At 30.1% G+C, this 18079-nt stretch overlaps 4 protein-coding genes across 6 annotated transcripts; 3 read left to right on the plus strand and 1 right to left on the minus strand.

Annotated features, from left to right (window-relative positions):
* The first annotated feature begins 1281 nt into the window (after nucleotides 1–1281).
* LOC126655537 (fasciclin-like arabinogalactan protein 6) lies at nucleotides 1282–1959 on the plus strand. Its single transcript, XM_050349759.1, has one exon. The coding sequence runs from the start codon at nucleotides 1282–1284 to the stop codon at nucleotides 1957–1959; it is 678 nt and encodes a 225-aa protein (XP_050205716.1).
* A 2113-nt stretch (nucleotides 1960–4072) lies between these two features.
* Nucleotides 4073–7308, plus strand: LOC126657356 (prohibitin-1, mitochondrial). 2 transcript variants are annotated; one of them, XM_050352028.2, is made up of 6 exons: nucleotides 4073–4176; nucleotides 4363–4544; nucleotides 5472–5588; nucleotides 5998–6168; nucleotides 6457–6669; nucleotides 6884–7308. In XM_050352028.2, exons 2-6 carry the CDS (start codon nucleotides 4368–4370, stop codon nucleotides 7076–7078), a joined length of 873 nt encoding a protein of 290 aa, XP_050207985.1. In that variant the 5' UTR covers nucleotides 4073–4176; nucleotides 4363–4367; the 3' UTR covers nucleotides 7079–7308. The 2 variants fall into 2 exon arrangements, with proteins under 2 accessions (XP_050207985.1, XP_050207986.1); XM_050352029.2 differs by having other exon boundaries at nucleotides 4127–4226.
* A 4249-nt stretch (nucleotides 7309–11557) lies between these two features.
* LOC126656076 (glutaredoxin-C9-like) lies at nucleotides 11558–12152 on the plus strand. Its single transcript, XM_050350547.1, has one exon. It carries the CDS (start codon nucleotides 11631–11633, stop codon nucleotides 12045–12047), a length of 417 nt encoding a protein of 138 aa, XP_050206504.1. The 5' UTR covers nucleotides 11558–11630; the 3' UTR covers nucleotides 12048–12152.
* Nucleotides 12153–14168: 2016 nt separating this feature from the next.
* LOC126657652 (protein ECERIFERUM 16) lies at nucleotides 14169–17221 on the minus strand. 2 transcript variants are annotated; one of them, XM_050352366.2, is made up of 5 exons: nucleotides 17113–17221; nucleotides 16222–16633; nucleotides 15904–16016; nucleotides 15014–15118; nucleotides 14169–14865 (listed from the first exon to the last, which is right to left on the minus strand). In XM_050352366.2, exons 2-5 carry the CDS (start codon nucleotides 16604–16606, stop codon nucleotides 14224–14226), a joined length of 1245 nt encoding a protein of 414 aa, XP_050208323.1. In that variant the 5' UTR covers nucleotides 16607–16633; nucleotides 17113–17221; the 3' UTR covers nucleotides 14169–14223. The 2 variants fall into 2 exon arrangements, with proteins under 2 accessions (XP_050208323.1, XP_050208324.1); XM_050352367.2 differs by having other exon boundaries at nucleotides 16222–16608; nucleotides 17113–17213.
* Nucleotides 17222–18079: the final 858 nt, after the last annotated feature.

Genomic DNA, 18079 nt, shown 5'->3' on the forward strand with positions numbered 1-18079 from the left:
TCTTGCACCATTTTTCAAACTAAAATATATTGATAATTTTTAATATGAATAACAAAAACTCTTTTATATTATAATATCACATCATATTCACGTTTTCTGATTTTACATTTGAATTTATATAAAGAAGTCCAAGATAAAAACCTTAGGATAAGCATTTAAAAGTATGATTACTTTGAAGAAAAAAAATCTAGCTATTAGTAATAATTTTTAAAAAATAAAAAATATTTTATTTGACTTGAGAATTCATAAAAATATTCTTTAGTCTCTCAAACTATACATATATTTTAACTCATAAATTTTAACATGGTTAAAATTTGTAATAATTTTAATGCTTACCCCTTACAATTTGAATTTTTTGATATATACAAAGATAAATTTATTAACAGAAGATAAATATAATTTTTAGTAGTTCAATGAAAATAATGGATGAAGTATTTAATTATTATTTATTTAATGAAAACAATTGTTGTTCATTCAGTGAACTTTTCTCTAACCATGTCTATTTCTCACAAATGAAAAGGAGTGACACATGTTATGATATTGTCGTTGCAAGTGTAGAATATAATTATTGTTTCACTTGTAGAATACATTAAGAAGTTTACTATTTGCACCATGCCAGTGAATTAGGAAAATTTTCACATGTACAACAATCTTTGAAGCAACATCTATACATACATACAACAAAATCAAGATCGTCTAATATAAATATACAAACTTTTATGAAATCAGCCTCAAATAAAAAGGACGAAATAGAAAGGAAGACAATATAGCAATTCACTGTTTAAAAGACATATTATCGAAAGTTTGTATAACAATGAGAATAAGTGTTTGAGATGAATCTAATCTCTGATTTATTAAAAATAAAAATTATCTAATAAAAATTTAATAAAAATAATTAAACTAAAATAAGTGTTTTTATAAAGATGGGAACTGATGAGAGTGCTCTATTTGGTGAGAATCAATGAGAGGGCTCCGTTGGTCCTCTCAATTATATAATATATAGATTTTCCTGTTGTTTGTAATTTTGTAATGTAATATATATATTAAAGTAAAACAAAATTTTATAACTAAATTAAAAATAAATAACGAGTATAATTTTAATATCGTCTTATCAGCATGGTTGAGATAGTAAAAATTTAATTTTCTTTAATGAAAGAATTCTCAGATTCGAGTCCTGAATATAAAACAATATGAGAAAGAATTTTACTATTTAACGAATTTTATTTCTCTCTTTTCGAATCCAAGGGCCTTCCGAGAGGCATTTCTCACATCAAAACCAGTATGGCAGCATCCACTTCTCCTCTCCATCTCACCATTTTTCTCTTCTTCTTCTTCTCTATGAAAATCCAATCTCACCTCCACCAACTTGATTCCAACCCTCTAAACCTCACTGAAACCCTAACCAAAAATGGCGAATTCATCATATTTATTAACCTTTTAGCAACAACTCCAGTTCCCTCTCAAATCCAAAAACAACTCACCATCTCACCACTCGGCCTCACAGTTTTTGCGCCCAGCGATCCCGCTTTTTCCGATCTCGAACCGGATACAATACTCAATCTCACCGCTCAAAGATTAAACGAGCTCGTCAGGTATCATATTTTACCTAGATTTTACAACTTGAACGATCTTTTTTCGGTTAAGAATCCGATTAGAACTCAGGCGAGTGGTCAAGAAGGTGGTGCGTTCAGTCTTAACTTCACGGTGACAGATGATGGTGAGAGAGTTAAAGCGTTGACTGGAGTTGTTGGGGCTGAGATCAAGAAAGTGTTGAGGCAAGAGTTTCCGTTGGCTGTTTACGGAATTGATGAGGTGTTGTTGCCGGCGGAACTGTTCGGAGAAGAGCCTCTGATTATGGAAGCTCCGGCTCAGCGGCTGCCGGAAGAAATTTTGTTGGAGTTGGTTGAACACGGTGCAGATTACTTAACAGCAGCCAATATTGGTTGTAAAAACAATTAAAGATTGAATTAAGAAACAATTAATATGATATAATATGATATTATTATTTGCTAAAACTCCTATTCATAATTGAGGAAATTACACCATATACCAAAAAAAATAAAAAATAAAAATAAAACTACATGTTAACTTTTTTTATTCACAAAAATATTAATAATATTTACAAAAATATAAAAAAATAAAAAATAATATCAAACATACGGTGTATACTGTGGGTATAATGTCAGTATACTAAAAACTAACATTATATCAACATTATATTAATATTATACCAAAATTATACCAACATTATATATACTGAGATTTTATTAATATTAAATAAAAATTTATCAAAATTACATCAAATCATTTACTAAAAATTAAATTAATAATATACCAAAATCATACCAACAGTATATTAAGAGTGTATACATCAAAATATACTGAAATTTTATTATTACATTAACATTACATCACATCACATACTAAATATTAACCTAACAATATACTAAAATTATACCAACAATATACAAATTCTCTAGTTCATTACCAACTATAGTGAAAAATACATATAAAAAAAATATACTATTATCAACTAGAAAATATATATAAAAATTTATAATCGATACAAAAATATACTGAAATTATACCAATAATAAACTAAATATTATTTTTAAATTATCTGATTTATAGTTTTAATATTTCAAAATTATACCATAATTATACCGACATTATACAAATCGTACTTTTGTAATTAATTTTCATTTTTTGATGCTTTTATAATTAATTTTAAATCGGTCGTATTTTTGTAAATAAAAAAAGTTTACAGGTATTTTTGTAAATATTTTTAAAATTTTAGGTATTTTTGTCATCGTCTCTTCATAATTCCCTTAAAGGAAGTGGATCGTGTAATTGTAAAGGAATTCTTTAGGTTTTAGTCTAACAGAATATTAATTTGTTAATGAAAACTACATATGTTAATGCTTTAATTTCCAAAATCAATGAACAATTGAGTTGTAGATTCAGATTCATTATAAATGCTAAAATGTTATAAAGATTCTTTAGTTTTTAGTCTAATAGAATATTGCTCCTTGAATTTGAGTTCTTACCCCTATCTAAATCAATTATATTTTTTAAGAACTGTAAATTTATTCAAATTCAATTTGAGCACATTACCTAACAAGAATTAATAAACAAATATATTATTGCTTAATTACTAAAAAATACCTCAGATTTGACTTAAAATTAATCAATTTGATAATTATATTTTAATTATAGCCAATTAAGTATATTTATCAAAATTAACTCAAATTGTTTTATTTGTGGCATAAATTATTATGTTTTATAGTAAAAAATACTTATCAAAATTAGATTATCATTAAAAAAACCACAATATTTGGTCATAGTAAAAAAACCAAAAACAATTGACTTTTTTTATTAAAAATTGAATTATTGACTATAATTGAAGTGTAATTATCAAAATTAAATTAAAATTGGCGTTATGGAAAGGTTGAAACATAAATAATTTCATTTTCAGGAAATGAAATATTTTTTAAGTGATTGAGTTTATTATTTATATTGATAGTTGTATATAATTGGTCTATTGGAAGATTGGTACATATTTTAAATATTTTATAATTTTCAGTTGATGAATCAATATTTTATATTTAATTAATTCAAATGTAACGTATATTAAATTTAAATTATATTTTAAATTTTATCACTATATAAGTTTTTAAAATCTTTTTAATTACAATTTTTAAGAAAGAAAAAAGAACAAATTACTCTAAGCCTCCTCCCATGTATCTTTTTTGAAAATCAAACGATTTGATTCCACAGTTTTGCAAACACTTACAACCTTCTGTTAAATATAGGTACTAAATTATTAACGGAATTAAATGCAAGATACCATATCGTTAGAAAATGAGGTATCAAATCGCTAACATAATTGAAAATGAGGTATCGAATCGTTTGAGAGTGGATATCAAATTGTTGTTGACAAACTGTAAATTATGATAAATATGAGGAGTTTTAGAGTAATTTGATGAAGAAAAATTAGCACTTAAAATTGTCTTTGGCAACAAGCAAGAAAATAAGGTTAATTTTAAATGGGCCAAAAGCTCATAGCTTTTGACTAAAACCCTTTAGTTCTACAGCTCACCCATTTCTCACTCTCTTCTTCGAATCCTAAACCCTAAACCCATTTCTTCTGTCTTCCTCCAGAAGAAACACCGCTAGGTCTGCACTCTTCTCTCTCTAATTTTTATAATTAGTTTCCGATTTCATTTGTAAGTTGTTCAATTGCAGAGATCCATTGCTGATCATTTATATTATTGTCATTTTTTAGAGTGAATTTATGATCTTCGCATTTTTAGTTGATATGTTTGAGCATTTTGTTTAATTTCATTTCGGTTTTGCAAACAGGAAAAATGAATTTTAATGCCGCGAAAGTTCCGAAGGTGCCAGGAGGCGCCGCCGCCTCGGCTTTGATTAAGCTTGGTGTTATTGGTGGGCTTACTGTTTATGCGGCTGCTAATAGTCTTTACAATGTTGAGGGAGGGCATCGTGCCATCATGTTTAACCGTATAACTGGTGTTAAAGATAAGGTTAGTACTTTATTGTTCATGTATTTGTGTCCCTCGTTTCGTTAATTTGATGTACGTATAGTTTTTCGCTATGTTCATGCTTGTGGGGTTTATGCTAATATTTGTTCTGTGGTATAGTCAAACGAAAGTTAAGAAATAAGCAGGAAGGTGCTCATTTTATGTAGTTTAACAACATTTTGAGAATATCCAATATGTAGCACCACAGTCCTCAATTCCTTAGTAATTCCTGCCCTATCATGCCCAAAACAAAAAATTTAAAATCACGATTGTGCTGAATTTAGGGATCTAAACTTTGGGAGAAGAGCTTGGCCTTGTGTTCTGTAGTTTTGCAGCTGTTGAAATTGGTGACCAGTGCAATATTTTTGTTTGTTGATCTCTTTTCTTTTACCTTTATATTGTCTAATTTTAAGCGATGCTTATTCTGAAGGATTTTTGTTGTCGTCGTTAAATAAGGACTGTTTTTGCTTCTTATTTTTGCTGCTGTTACTCTCTGCAATTTTGTAGCTTTGTGGTCAACTGTTTTGGTTGGATAATAATCCTTTTCATGTCATCTTTGAATTTGGGATATCCATAATTGTATATTATTTTCTTGAATGAACTTCAATGCTACATAGTGAGTTTAGTTGATTTAATTATGAGCCAGTAGTAAATGGGTTGTGATTTTACTTTAAATTTTCTAGCATCTCTCACCGAATGGACAGCTTGTATTTGTCACCTGTATGAAATATGGTAATTTTTTGGATGCTGGAGTGATTACGAACTCTCTTTTGCTTGCTGGCTGTGGATTTTTGTAATTCAACAATTCCATGTTCTTTGAGTGGCTTCAATTCTTCTAGCCTTTGTTTCATGATGTTTCATTGCTGTTTTAGTAATTGGATTTTAGGTGGCATTGGCAGCTGTATATAACTGTAATTGTTCACTATGCAGGTTTATCCTGAGGGAACACACTTTATGGTTCCATGGTTCGAACGCCCAGTCATTTATGATGTTCGGGCACGACCTCATCTTGTGGAGAGTACATCTGGGAGCCGTGATCTCCAGATGGTGAGTTAATTATGCACTTACATTTCCGGTTGATTGCACTTGAAATGCGGATGCGTAACATTTTTCCTAATTCATGGGAAGTTCTTACCCCCAATCAAGCAAGTTCTTGTATACTTTCTGATCCCGTGCTATCTGATAGTCAATTGTTTTAGAAATAAGCTATCCTTATAATTTTATATCAAGTTTTAATCCTTCTCTTTGCATAAGTGCAAACTCTGCTGATGTTTGGTTGGGTTATTACCTTAGATAATTTAGGTTTGGTGCTTATGAATGGATAGTTGCTTGTTTGTATCTGAATGATTGAATACTTTTATTTGTTCATGGTTTTCCTTATTCATCTTGTACATGCATGTTTAAAGTATGTCAACCCAACTGTTTTAAATGTTTGGGTCCTAACATTGCTGTACAGGTTAAAATTGGCCTTCGAGTTCTCACTCGTCCTGTGGCAAGCCATCTACCTTCAATTTACCGCACTCTTGGTGAAAACTACAATGAGAGAGTTCTGCCTTCTATCATTCATGAAACATTGAAAGCTGTGGTTGCACAGTATAATGCAAGTCAACTCATTACTCAAAGAGAGGTAATCCTCAATAAGCAAATTTTTAAAAACTCGTACCGAGTTGAATTGTTAGAATGATACTTTCTCTCATTATTGTCAGTTGATTTGTTGTTTAAGCATCCTGAACTTCAGTTATCTGAGGGTTTTTCATCTGTTATTAAAGAAAGTCGCAAGATGCACATCATATTTTCTCTATGTTCTTAAATCTGGAAATTCTACATTTCAATCATCATTGTTATCAGTAGTTTGTGTGTCTTGTATTTGGTTGATCAGGCATCATTGTGTTATTACACACTTTGGTTTTTGTAGGCTGTCAGTAGAGAAATACGGAAAATTTTGACCGAAAGGGCATCCAATTTTAACCTTGCTTTGGATGATGTGTCCATTACAACCTTGACTTTTGGGAAAGAATTTACTGCTGCAATAGAAGCCAAACAGGTGGCTGCACAAGAAGCAGAGAGAGCTAAATTCATTGTCGAAAAAGCTGAACAAGACAAGAAAAGTGCTGTGATCAGAGCAGAGGTGAGAAAACAAATAATTAGTCCCCATTTTCTTTATTCTCCTTTGTAAAAACGAGATCAATTCTTTCTGATAGATTGATCTTCCGGGTTTATGAGCTGTAAAAAGTGTTTTAGATTATTTCTGCCGCTTGTGTGCTATGTGGAGTAGTTTTTCTTGATTCATTTATCCGCATTGTTATTCCACCTAATGAGTTGTTCCGGTTTGTGGTTGACAGGGAGAGGCCACTAGTGCTCAGCTGATAGGTCAAGCCATTGCCAACAATCCTGCATTTATCACACTTAGAAAGATCGAAGCCGCTCGAGAAATTGCGCATACAATTGCAAATTCATCCAATAAGGTCTTCCTTAATTCAGAAGATTTACTGCTCAACCTTCAAAAGATGGAGTTAGAAGTCCAAGGCAAGAAATAAATCTCGGTAATGCTCTTTTTCTCAGAGTGTTGATCGAAAGTTTTTACCGATAAACTGAATGGTAGAGTAAATGTGGGAAAAATATTATCTTGTTCATCCCTCTCTTTTGGTGGACTGTCATTTGAAACAAGGGATAAATTTGGCTAAGAAACTACTGTGAAGTGACATGAAGCTACCTTGGATATTTCCATTGAAATGCATAATCAGCTGAATGATCTTTTCTTGTGTCATTATATTTTCTTTTGATATATTCAATTAATTGTGCATTCAAACAGCTGTGTTAGGTTAGCTAGTTTATTTCTTAATAAAATGAATTCTACAGTAGAATTGAACCGAACAAAGGATACATTTATGTTTAATTTTTAAACCATTTAATTCTTTTCTAATTCTAGAGAAGGAAGTCAAATTTTATAAATTTTAGGTCATGATTTTGCAACTATACGATTATGTTATAGATTAATTTAATATTTAAGTGTTTATTTTTTGGTAAAGCTGATAAGCTAGCTAGTTAAAAGTAGGGGTGTCAATGGACATTGACATGAGGATATGATTCGCCTAACACGGAAAAATAACAGGTTAAAATGGAGGTTTAATGCGATCTTATTAAAAATATGTCAAATCTGTTATTTAATAAGTCAAATCTGTTTATGATACGGTTTACAATCCGTTCAATCTATTTATAACACGGCTTAAAATATGTCTGACAATTCGATCCACCATACTATCAATTGTGATGCAAGCTACTCATATTATTTCAATGTATGAGAATGAGATAATTGGCATTAACTTCTTCAAGTTTTTGATTGCTTGTAAATATAACCTTTTCTTGACATGTTAACTGCTAGCTTTGTGCTTTTGCATGCATAGACATTTTAACCATAATTTGCTGCGTATGATGTGCAATTTAGCCATTGCTTTCTAGTTTCCTTCAATTTCTCTTTTTTTTTTGTTTAGATAAATGAATTTATCTTTTTGAGTTTGATACATCATTATAAGGTGTGATATCATTTGATTGTAGTAAATTATTTTCATACCTAACACTTTTTAGAAACATCACACGTAACACTTAAACTTATGAATTTTTAAAATTTAATTGTGAGTGATGTCTTGATAATTATTTTAAATAACAAAATTAAGATAAATTTTTGTAACATTAGAAGAAGAGAAAAATGGCGAGATTGGCCATGTGGGAATAACATGGTTTCCCATCGCCAATATAACTGAAGTATTTTTTGAAAGAAAAATTATAATTTAGTATATGTGTAGATAACCCAAATTGAATTTTAATATTAATTAAAAACACTAATTGTAGAAATTTTAACCAATGTTATTAAAATTATAAGACCAAATACTCTCACAAACCTAATACTCCCTCCTTCTTAAATGATAATCTTGTTTATAGAAAATAAATGTTATTAAAATTAAATTAATTTTTTTAATTTATGAACTAAATTTAAGAAACGGTGCTAGGAGATATTACTGAAGTACGTCAATGAAAATAATTAGCGTTAATTATGTTAGTTATTTGAGTCTTAAATGTCTCAGTTCTAAATCCCTAAGGATCTAGACGAGACATTATGAAAAGAAGAAGTGCCTAATTGGTTCATCCAAAAAGTACAAGGGCCTAAACGATATTTGCTTAATACTTTCGAGGTTCGTTGTCACTTCCTAAACATATACCATCACTACTACGTCACGTACAGGGAAGGGCAGATGAACCTGTTGACGTGGCTGATAAGTACAGGTCACTATATTTGACAAATTCTTTATTTAAATCCATTCCACGTGGAGGGACCATAAAGTGAGGTCACGCGCACGATTGATGATGTGGATATGAATTTAAAATTGATTTGGATTGACGTCAGCATAGCGCACCGCCCGCCGGCATTTGTTTTTGGCAACACGGTTTTCCACTTTTGTACACTCATTTAACTTTATCCTCGTTACCAAACATCCCATTTATTTAACGTGATTATTTATCAAAAAAATATACTCCAGGTGGTCGGAGTACATAATTATTTAACGTGATTATCGAATTTTCTATCTTTAATTTATTTTTAAAGGTAACTATATTTATTAAATAATTATTATGGTTTACTCAGGTGGCCGGGCTCCGCCGGGAGTTCCTCCATCACCAAAAAAAATCATATCTTGTCAAAATTGTGAATAGCAAAAAAAAAATCATGAATCCGTCTTCTCATTTATTAATAAATTAATTGGAAAATTCTAAAATGATAAATGACCACATTAGTTTATATATATTTCAAACTTTTTCGCATAGATTCAACTTAAATAATTAATAAATAAATAATTTGTATTTGTTTATTTATATATTTTTGATACTATATATATTTAATTTAAGTTTGTATATAATTAGTCACTCATTTTTTGGAAAAAAAATAAAGAAACTATAATATCAAAAATGAATTATGCAAATGCAAAAGACTTGCATGAAATTGCAAAATTATCGCCACTTTACATCAATATATTTTCATTCTCCGATAATTAATATATATAAATAATAAATGTAAATGAAAAGAATATAATAATTTTTAGTTAAAACTTTTAAATTTGATTATAAAATTTAACCAATGTATTAAAGTAATATTGCACCTAGTTGTATGAATTAATTTGGCCTCCAAATTTGCTATGAACGTCGCAACTTCTTTGCACAATATATACTCCACCACTTACACATACTAACATTCTGTTCATCCAAAAAAGAAAATGGTTGCAAATTAGTAAGTAAGAATGGATAAAAAAAATTATATACTTCATAGCTATAATAAAAAAATTCTATTATCAGAGGCGTTAGCGCATTTGTTTCCAATAAAAACATTTGACCTTTACTGGCCATCTTTTAAAACGTATTGTTAAAAAATCGTCAATTCCTAATAAAATAGATATGGCGGTGGCTAATCACTTTTCAATGGCTTCCTTAATTATGTACGAGGAATTTTCCTCTTGAGTAATGGGAAGCGAGCTAGTCCCAAAAATATGCATAAGTATAATTTAATTATATAAATTTAATGTTTCTTAATATAAAATACTAAATATATTATTTCATTTAAAATAATACTTGTATTAAAGTAAATAATCTCAATACAAACATTAAAATTATTATGTTTTGATATCGGTAAATGAATTTAAATTTTAAGTTAGAACACATACATTTTACAACTATGGGCTCAAAATTAATCAGAATAGATGCATAAAAAAACTATAACACTAGGAAAACTACTCTTTTTGTTCTATACTTATATAAAAAAATACACTTTTTAAATTGAACATATATTAAAAATATCATTGAATATCACATAATTTTTCTATAATATTTTGAAAATAATTTTTAACTTATTCTAATTAATAAATATCAATCTAATACAAAAAAAACATTACAACTATCAATATTATTTTATAAATATCTGTGCAAATAAACAACGATATTTTCATAAAAGTTAAAATTAAATTAAAATATTTAAAATGTAATTAAAATAGAACAAAATTATATTTTAAAATAACTTAAATATAAGATAATTTATATTTATGAAAAGGAAGTATAAAAAATATAAATATGAACATAAACATTATAAATAAATCTAGAAAAAACAGTCGTAATCAAAGAAGACGTAATTGGCATTGGATGACATGTGCATTACATTATAAAAATAAAAGAAACCCTACAAATGACATATAGCAAGAAAAATGACACAACTTATAACATCATTCACCGACGTCTATAAACAAGACAAATTCCCTAACTCCCGTTGACGTCCAACTAAACCTTTCTTCCATAATTAATCAAAGTCTTCTCTCCATTTCTATATTTGGCATAAAGGTTATTTCACCCCTCCAACTTTTTACATAAATGATTAAAAGAGTTTAAATTCATAATTTTAAACAAGAACATTCATAATTTGTTAATATGACATCACTTTACATCCTAACTTACCCGGCCTTAATTGATAGTTAAAATTTAAAAGTGTAAGCCAATCCAAAATTAACAAAGTATGAGTGTTTCGTCCAAAATTATAAACTCAAATTCTTTCAATTTGAGAAAATTAATATTAACTGAAATATATGGTATCTAACTTTATTTTCTTCTTTCAGCTCCATATCTATATTTAAATTTAAATTTATAATTATATATTATATTTAAATTATAATTTTATTCAAAAAAAATCTTTTAAAAAATATTATTCTTTTACCAAAATAAACTTATCTAATAGTAAAGTGAATGTTTACGATGAGCTTACGTGATCTATATGAACATTGACCTGATTAACGTCCACATCAATATAACGTAAGTTCATTTCGACAGAGACCGATTTGTCAACAAAAAAAATATTTTATTGTTATAAAATAATAAACTAAAGTTTAGGCACTATGTCGAGAAAAGGAAGAAATTCCAGGCACCACAAGTGAAAAATTTCCCTATATAGACACAAAATTGTCTCCAATCATACACCTATAAGAAAAACTAAACTCAACCTCTCTTGTGTATCTATTTTCTCATCATTTCTATCAAAGTTTCAAAAATAATTAATCAACAATGCAACAAGCAATTCCTTACAAATCATGGCTACCTCTATACACCAAAACTACAACTCCTTTAACCCTAATTTCTGCAGCCAAGAGTTCAAGAAATATGAGCCATATGGTTCAAGAAAATGCTATTATAGTGTTTGCCAAGAAAGGTTGCTGCATGAGCCATGTTGTCAAGAGGTTATTACTAGGTCTTGGTGTGAACCCGCCGGTTTTCGAGATCGACGAGCACGATGAGATTAGGGTTTTGCAGGAATTACAGATGGTTGTTGATGTTGATGATGGTGGTGATAGTAATGAAGTGCAGCTTCCTGCTGTTTTTATTGGTGGAAAATTATTTGGAGGTTTGGATAGGCTTATGAGTAGTCATATTACAGGTGAATTAGTGCCTATTTTGAAAAAAGCTGGAGCTTTATGGCTTTGATTTGAAGAAATTTTGTTGTTTTGTTTAATTGCTTCACAAGAAATGAAGAATTGTTTTAGATTTGTAGTTTAATTAGAAATACAAATTTCATTCTTTGTTTCTCTATCCTTTTGCTTATGATTTTTGGCAGAGATGCTCTGTTTTTTTAAGCAAATTATCCTTGTGTTATATTTTATGTAATAGATGGCCGGAAGGACTAAATTGTCGAGGAAAATAAAAATAAAGGATCATATCGTTTGATTTTTAAATAGAAAGTACGGAAATGTGAATTATTAAATATGTGGGAGTCTCATAGTAATTTATAATATTTTTAAAAATTAGTCATTAAATCATATCATAAGTGGTAATTTAATTCTGAGAATGTCTAAATTAACTTCTTTAATGCATTTTGGTAAACAAATTTTGATCTTACATGTTAGTTATTAAATTTTAATTATATTTCAAATGAGATTTTTCTGCCAAATGCATATAGAGCAGCCTGATTTTAATAAGTGTCAATTTTTTTAAAAATATTTATTGTTTATTTAAAGAGAAGTTTTTAGGTTAAATTATGTACACATGACAAATTTTTTAGTAAAAAATAATTAATTCCGACTAGCACATCTGTATTTTGGGCCAAAAAATATTCCGTTTGAAATAAATTTAAAATTTAGTGACAAATATAAAACAAATCAAAATTTAGTCATTAAATAAAAACGCAACAGTTGGTACCCTAAAGATCAATTACACTAATATAGGCATTTACAAACATTGTAAATATATTTATTATGTTGATCTAATGTTAAACAAGATGTTTGAACAAGTACATATGCAATTGATGATTACCTAATAAATTTTAAAATTAAATTATAAAGGTAATACTTATGATTGTAAAAAAAGCTATCCCAATTCAATCATTAAGAGAAAACAATTTTTTATAAGAGAACGACCAAATAAAACTATCATTAAGGAAGAAAAAAAATAAATTTCTGTTAAAAGGGATAAAATAAAAACCTTAAATACTCAACGAAAACATTAATTAAAAATCTGATTAAAATAATTCCATCTTAAAACACCAATTTTTGTTGAAGCGTCCACCTTTATTGATGGAACTTGGAACTTCCTATATAGTTTCTAATATTGACATCTGTAGATGTAATCTAATTTTATTAAGTTTGAAAAATAAATTACCATAAAAATATACTAAAAAGTACATAATAAGATTTAAATTAACTATCATCCAACAATAAAAAAAATTAATTTCTTTACCGTTAATTGTAGTCAAGAAAGTTAAGATTAAATGTGGTTAGAATTTTTTGAGAGCGCAAAAAAAAAACTTAAAAGGGAGAGAGGACCCTCTAATTTATGGGTTTAAAAAAAAATATTTAAGGTTATTTAAACAGCTGTTTCCGGGCATAATTAGAAATTAGAGTTAAAGAAAATGGGTGATTGCTTTGCATCAGATGGAAAGAAACATATTACCACATATTTGGACCAACAACCTAACCTAATATCTTTACATTAAATAAATGAGATGGGTTAATTAACAGCTAATGCTGATGTAATCAGATGCTTATTATTGATGTAAGATTTTGTCTCTAAGTGTAAATATATATGACTCGATCAAAATAAAACTATAAATTACAAGATGTTTTATAATGTGAATGTCAATAACTTTAAAAGAATTGAATAAAAAGCCGTATGAGGTGAAAATTTTATATACATTTCTACAAGGTGACTTAAGGGCGATTTATCTATTAAAAATGTATCAAATTACGTCTAACGAAAAGTTATTAAAATGTGACTTATCTCTAGTTACAAAATCGTTTTTTATATTATCGGCACGATCATGAGAGAAAGCCTATCTCCTTCGCCCTGTATGCAAGTGAAACGCTATTAGCAGCAATAAATTAACTAGTTTATCCATAGATGATTGATGCAGGCGGACCGTGACACATTGCCTTGACAAGAATGAGAAGAAAGAATGAAATTATTTAAAGCATAAGCTGCATTGGTAAATTTGATTTCTGCGAGCTATTTTTGAATAAAATAATATTTTAAATACAATATTTGTAATTTAATATTATTTTTTTATAAGTCGGATTACTAAATATTAGACCTTTAAAAATTTCACAATTCAACTAAATCAAATTTAAACACCCTAAATTAATGTATGGCATCAAACAAAAGAATACAATCAAACTGTATCAAACCATGAGTCAAAATCATCCAAAACTTTAGACTTTGTTACAGATTGAGATGATGAAGAAGATTGAATTTGGCTAGAAGATAATGTGTTCGCTTTCATCGGCTGAGACGGATTGTTTTGGTCCAACAGATTGGATGTTTCTTCGAGTAAATTATCAAGATCGTCATCCAGTTTACTAGCAACGGATGTCATTTTCAAAGAACTCATGGTGTTTTTTATGAACTGTGGCAATGCTCTAGGAGCCTCTTTTTCAGACAAGGACCTGAAGCCAGAAGAATCAAGCAGCTTGGTCTCGCTCAATGAGTCGAGAAGCACATCTAGTTCTGCCTCAAATGTGGACGGTTCCATATCTCTGTTTTCAGCGAAGTTGCTAACTCGACTTGAATTGAGATCACCCGTCTGTTGATTTACGAAATAAGATTCTTGATCGCGTGAAATAGGGTCCAGATGGACATTAACCGCAGCTCCTGATGGCGTAACATCAGAACTATGTTTTGCAACCTTATTATTCTTCTCTGATGAATCTCTTAATAAGGAATCTTTGGACACAGTTAAAGAGACTTCAGTTTCACTACTTTGCATTTGGTCTAATTCTAGGCTGCAAGTTGTTGCCTCCTTTCCATTGCAAGACTGTAAAATGGAACCATCTTACTTTTCACGAGAGACTAAAATCAAGAAATACACGACGCAGTTGCATGTGAGCAAAAATTAAAAAAACTAAAAAAAATCTATATTTGCTCCTCAAGCATACATAAATAAATAAAAATATCAATCGTACCTGCTCAGGACGTACCAAATCTTCCTCGATGAAGAGCCTCTTCGAAATGTCAACTTTTTCCAATTGTTCCGCAAGAGCATTTAAATTCAAGGAAAGAAAATGTGCCTGATTACAAAGTCAGTAACATCAGGAGAAGAAATTCTAAGAATATAGCATGAGATAAGCTAGCCGATTTATATACACACAGAAGTAAGAAAAGAGGAGCTAAAGTTACTATCATATAGTGAAAAGAAAAATGTGAATTGGCACACGAAGTAATGCCGCGCATGCATCGATAGTCTGAGCACCACATTATAGATTTACCAGGATGCAAACCATGTCTCTTTACCAATTCACATTAAATCTTCATACCCATAGAAGTCACATGTTGTCAACCTCAAATTGGTAAGCACCAAAAATTCCTAAAGGGTACAACATTAGAGCTTTTGATTCGGTATCTAGCAGGAAATGATGACAGATTAGAAATTACTAATAAGCATTTGTTTTTCATCATCTTCTCTTTTTAGGAAGAAGTGAAGCATAGTCGTAGACCATACCAATGTGACATTCAACTTTAGTTTCTGTTTTTCTACTTATTCTGTGTGCATCCCATAAATCAATCCAACTATTACACAAGGCATAATTCTAGAGAGTAGCAACTCAAGTTGAAAAAGCAACGGGTCCAAGATATCTTAAGTCAAATAAGCACCTCTATGAAGTAATATTTGCTCTTGATGCTATGTATACAATAAACTTTGGAGCAAATCAGAACTTTTTTTGCACGAAACTCGGAGATTTGGAATTTCATATAGTGGCAGCTACCATCTAATCTAACAAGATAAGGAACTATAAAAAGAAGAAAATTATTTACTATCAAGAGTCCAACATATTAGCAAGCTCAAACAAATCACCTCTGGGTTAGCAGCCGTTTCATCTTCCACGACAAAGTTATCATCCTGAATCCATGATAGAATGCCTTCTCCTCTGACTGAAAGCATTGGCCCCATTCCAAAGTTAAAGCCATCTGCCACAGCACATTATACACCGATTACATGCCAGGCATTAAAATAAGTACCCCGACTCCACTGCTAGATTAGTTGACATAGTAGGGAAAGCCTAGACTTGACTACCCTAATTGATTAGTATACAATGCAACTAAAATATCTAAGCCATTTATATAATGAATTAAATCGAAAAATGCCACAAGTTGAAAGAACTAAGAGCACTACCAGGCAAAAGGTCATCCAATGAAGAAAATGGATCCAAATAAGAATTAGACTGGCATTGAGACTGAGCTTCAGCAATCAGGTGACGATAGTCTGCACCTTTACTCTTCGGAAAAACAACATCAGAGTCCTTATTTGCACTAGATCCCGGAACTTGATGTTCCGGACCAACATCGAATTCTTCCTCATAACGATCCCAATTCGAAGGAAGACCAGACTGTCGAGCTTTCTCCCTAGCTTGCTTACCTACCACCTTATTTCCACCACCAGCATCATTACCACCTCCAGACGCGGCTTTTGCCTTAGCTTTTAGACTAGAATTAGGCTGCTTTTTGCTGTTATGTAATGAATGAGCTCTCTTTGATTTCGCTAATGCTTTCGAATCCATAACTGGAAACAACCCTTATTGAAACATCTAGCATATCACCACACAACATTTAAAATCTCAATATAGAGTGACAACTAAGTAGCACGGACACTTCATTCAATCAATGTCTCCCATTTCCGAAACGTGTCAGACACTTGACATAGACACTTGACATTTCGGAAACGTGTCAGACACTTGACGTTTCAGACACAAAGCTTCATTTTTACATGGAAAACCTTAAAATAACACCGTTTCTCCGTCTCGGTGCTACCCAGAGTGACAGCACAAACTACTTTAGTTCATCAATTTTAGTACTTATACAGAAAACCCAGATGCATAATCACATAAAGTTGTGTGCTTTACATATTATCTAACAAAAATCTAAATACCCATTATGTAAAATTTAAAGTTCTATCATGCCATTAGATTAGTTCAAATGATTAAAAGATCAAAAAAATTCTTATAAAATTAAAGACAGCAAATCAAAATTAAACAAATCCTAGCTAAAACTAAACAGATAATCGTACCTTAACTCTCCAACATTTTGCTTTGCTCTGAGCAACAGTGTACATTCTGGTGCGGATTTTGGGAGACTCGGTAGAAAATCCTTGAAGTGAAAACGGTGTCGTTTGGACAGAATTCAGAGAGATGAGAAATGAGATTGGGCTTAATCTCGGGCTTTACTTGAGACTGAATAGCTTTTGATCCATTCATCGTCCATAGGATAGCCCATGTATAAAGGGTGAGGCAAAAGAAAAGGAAAATTACGACTTTACAACTCAGTTTTTTCAAAGTTTATGTTAACGATCCAAAAATATTTTAGTAAAAATCTATTTTTTTGTTATGTTTACATTTTAAACCTCATCCTAATTTTAATCCTATTTACCTCTTACCGAGAGGTTAGAGTTTAGAATTTAAGTGGTGGCCCAAGGTGGTCGGCAATGGTAGCTAGAGGGGACAAGAGGTGACGGGCGGTAGTGGCAGGAGGTGTTTACAGTGATATGAGGTAGCGGGTGGCAGTCGATGGCGGCACGAGGCTGCCAGCCGGAGTATATTATCACAAATGTTAATCAGTTTGTGTGTGTATTCACAATATAATTTATTTATTTTCACAAAATTAATTAATTAATATATTGTTAATTTGTGGCGAAAGAGAAAAGACGAAAGACAATATTTATTAGAATTTTTTTTATATATACAAATATCAGTATTTATTTTAAACTAACCAATCTTATAATATTTACATTAACTTATAAGTTAAAGATTAATAAATGTGCATAAATTATAAAATAAATTATAAAAATGAGACATGTTTTTTGGAACATCTCAAACATATTAAAAGGGAAGATGTAATAAAAGTGAAAATTATTGTCATAGTTATAGATATGTTTAATGTTCCATGATTGAAGGAGAATCACCAAAAAGTACAACTATGATCCCTTTAATAGAGGGGAAAATAGCTAGAACAAAGAAGTCCTATGATGATTGAACAAT

Source organism: Mercurialis annua, linkage group LG7 (assembly GCF_937616625.2).
Source record: "Mercurialis annua linkage group LG7, ddMerAnnu1.2, whole genome shotgun sequence".
NCBI classification, from domain to species: Eukaryota; Viridiplantae; Streptophyta; class Magnoliopsida; order Malpighiales; family Euphorbiaceae; genus Mercurialis; species Mercurialis annua.

What these genes read in the sequence shown, in the direction of transcription:
- LOC126655537 (XM_050349759.1), top strand. Translation starts at nt 1,282, where the DNA reads ATGGCAGCATCCACTTCTCCTCTCCATCTCACCATTTTTCTCTTCTTC.
- LOC126657356 (XM_050352028.2), top strand. Translation starts at nt 4,368, where the DNA reads ATGAATTTTAATGCCGCGAAAGTTCCGAAGGTGCCAGGAGGCGCCGCC. An exon ending in GGAGCCGTGATCTCCAGATG is followed by an intron (nt 5,589 to 5,997) that starts GTGAGTTAATTA and finishes ATTGCTGTACAG; the next exon opens with GTTAAAATTGGCCTTCGAGT. An exon ending in GTGCTGTGATCAGAGCAGAG is followed by an intron (nt 6,670 to 6,883) that starts GTGAGAAAACAA and finishes TGTGGTTGACAG; the next exon opens with GGAGAGGCCACTAGTGCTCA.
- LOC126656076 (XM_050350547.1), top strand. Translation starts at nt 11,631, where the DNA reads ATGCAACAAGCAATTCCTTACAAATCATGGCTACCTCTATACACCAAA.
- LOC126657652 (XM_050352366.2), bottom strand. Translation starts at nt 16,606, where the DNA reads ATGGATTCGAAAGCATTAGCGAAATCAAAGAGAGCTCATTCATTACAT. An exon ending in ATTGGATGACCTTTTGCCTG is followed by an intron (nt 16,017 to 16,221) that starts GTAGTGCTCTTA and finishes GTGCTGTGGCAG; the next exon opens with ATGGCTTTAACTTTGGAATG. An exon ending in AAACGGCTGCTAACCCAGAG is followed by an intron (nt 15,119 to 15,903) that starts GTGATTTGTTTG and finishes CTTTGTAATCAG; the next exon opens with GCACATTTTCTTTCCTTGAA.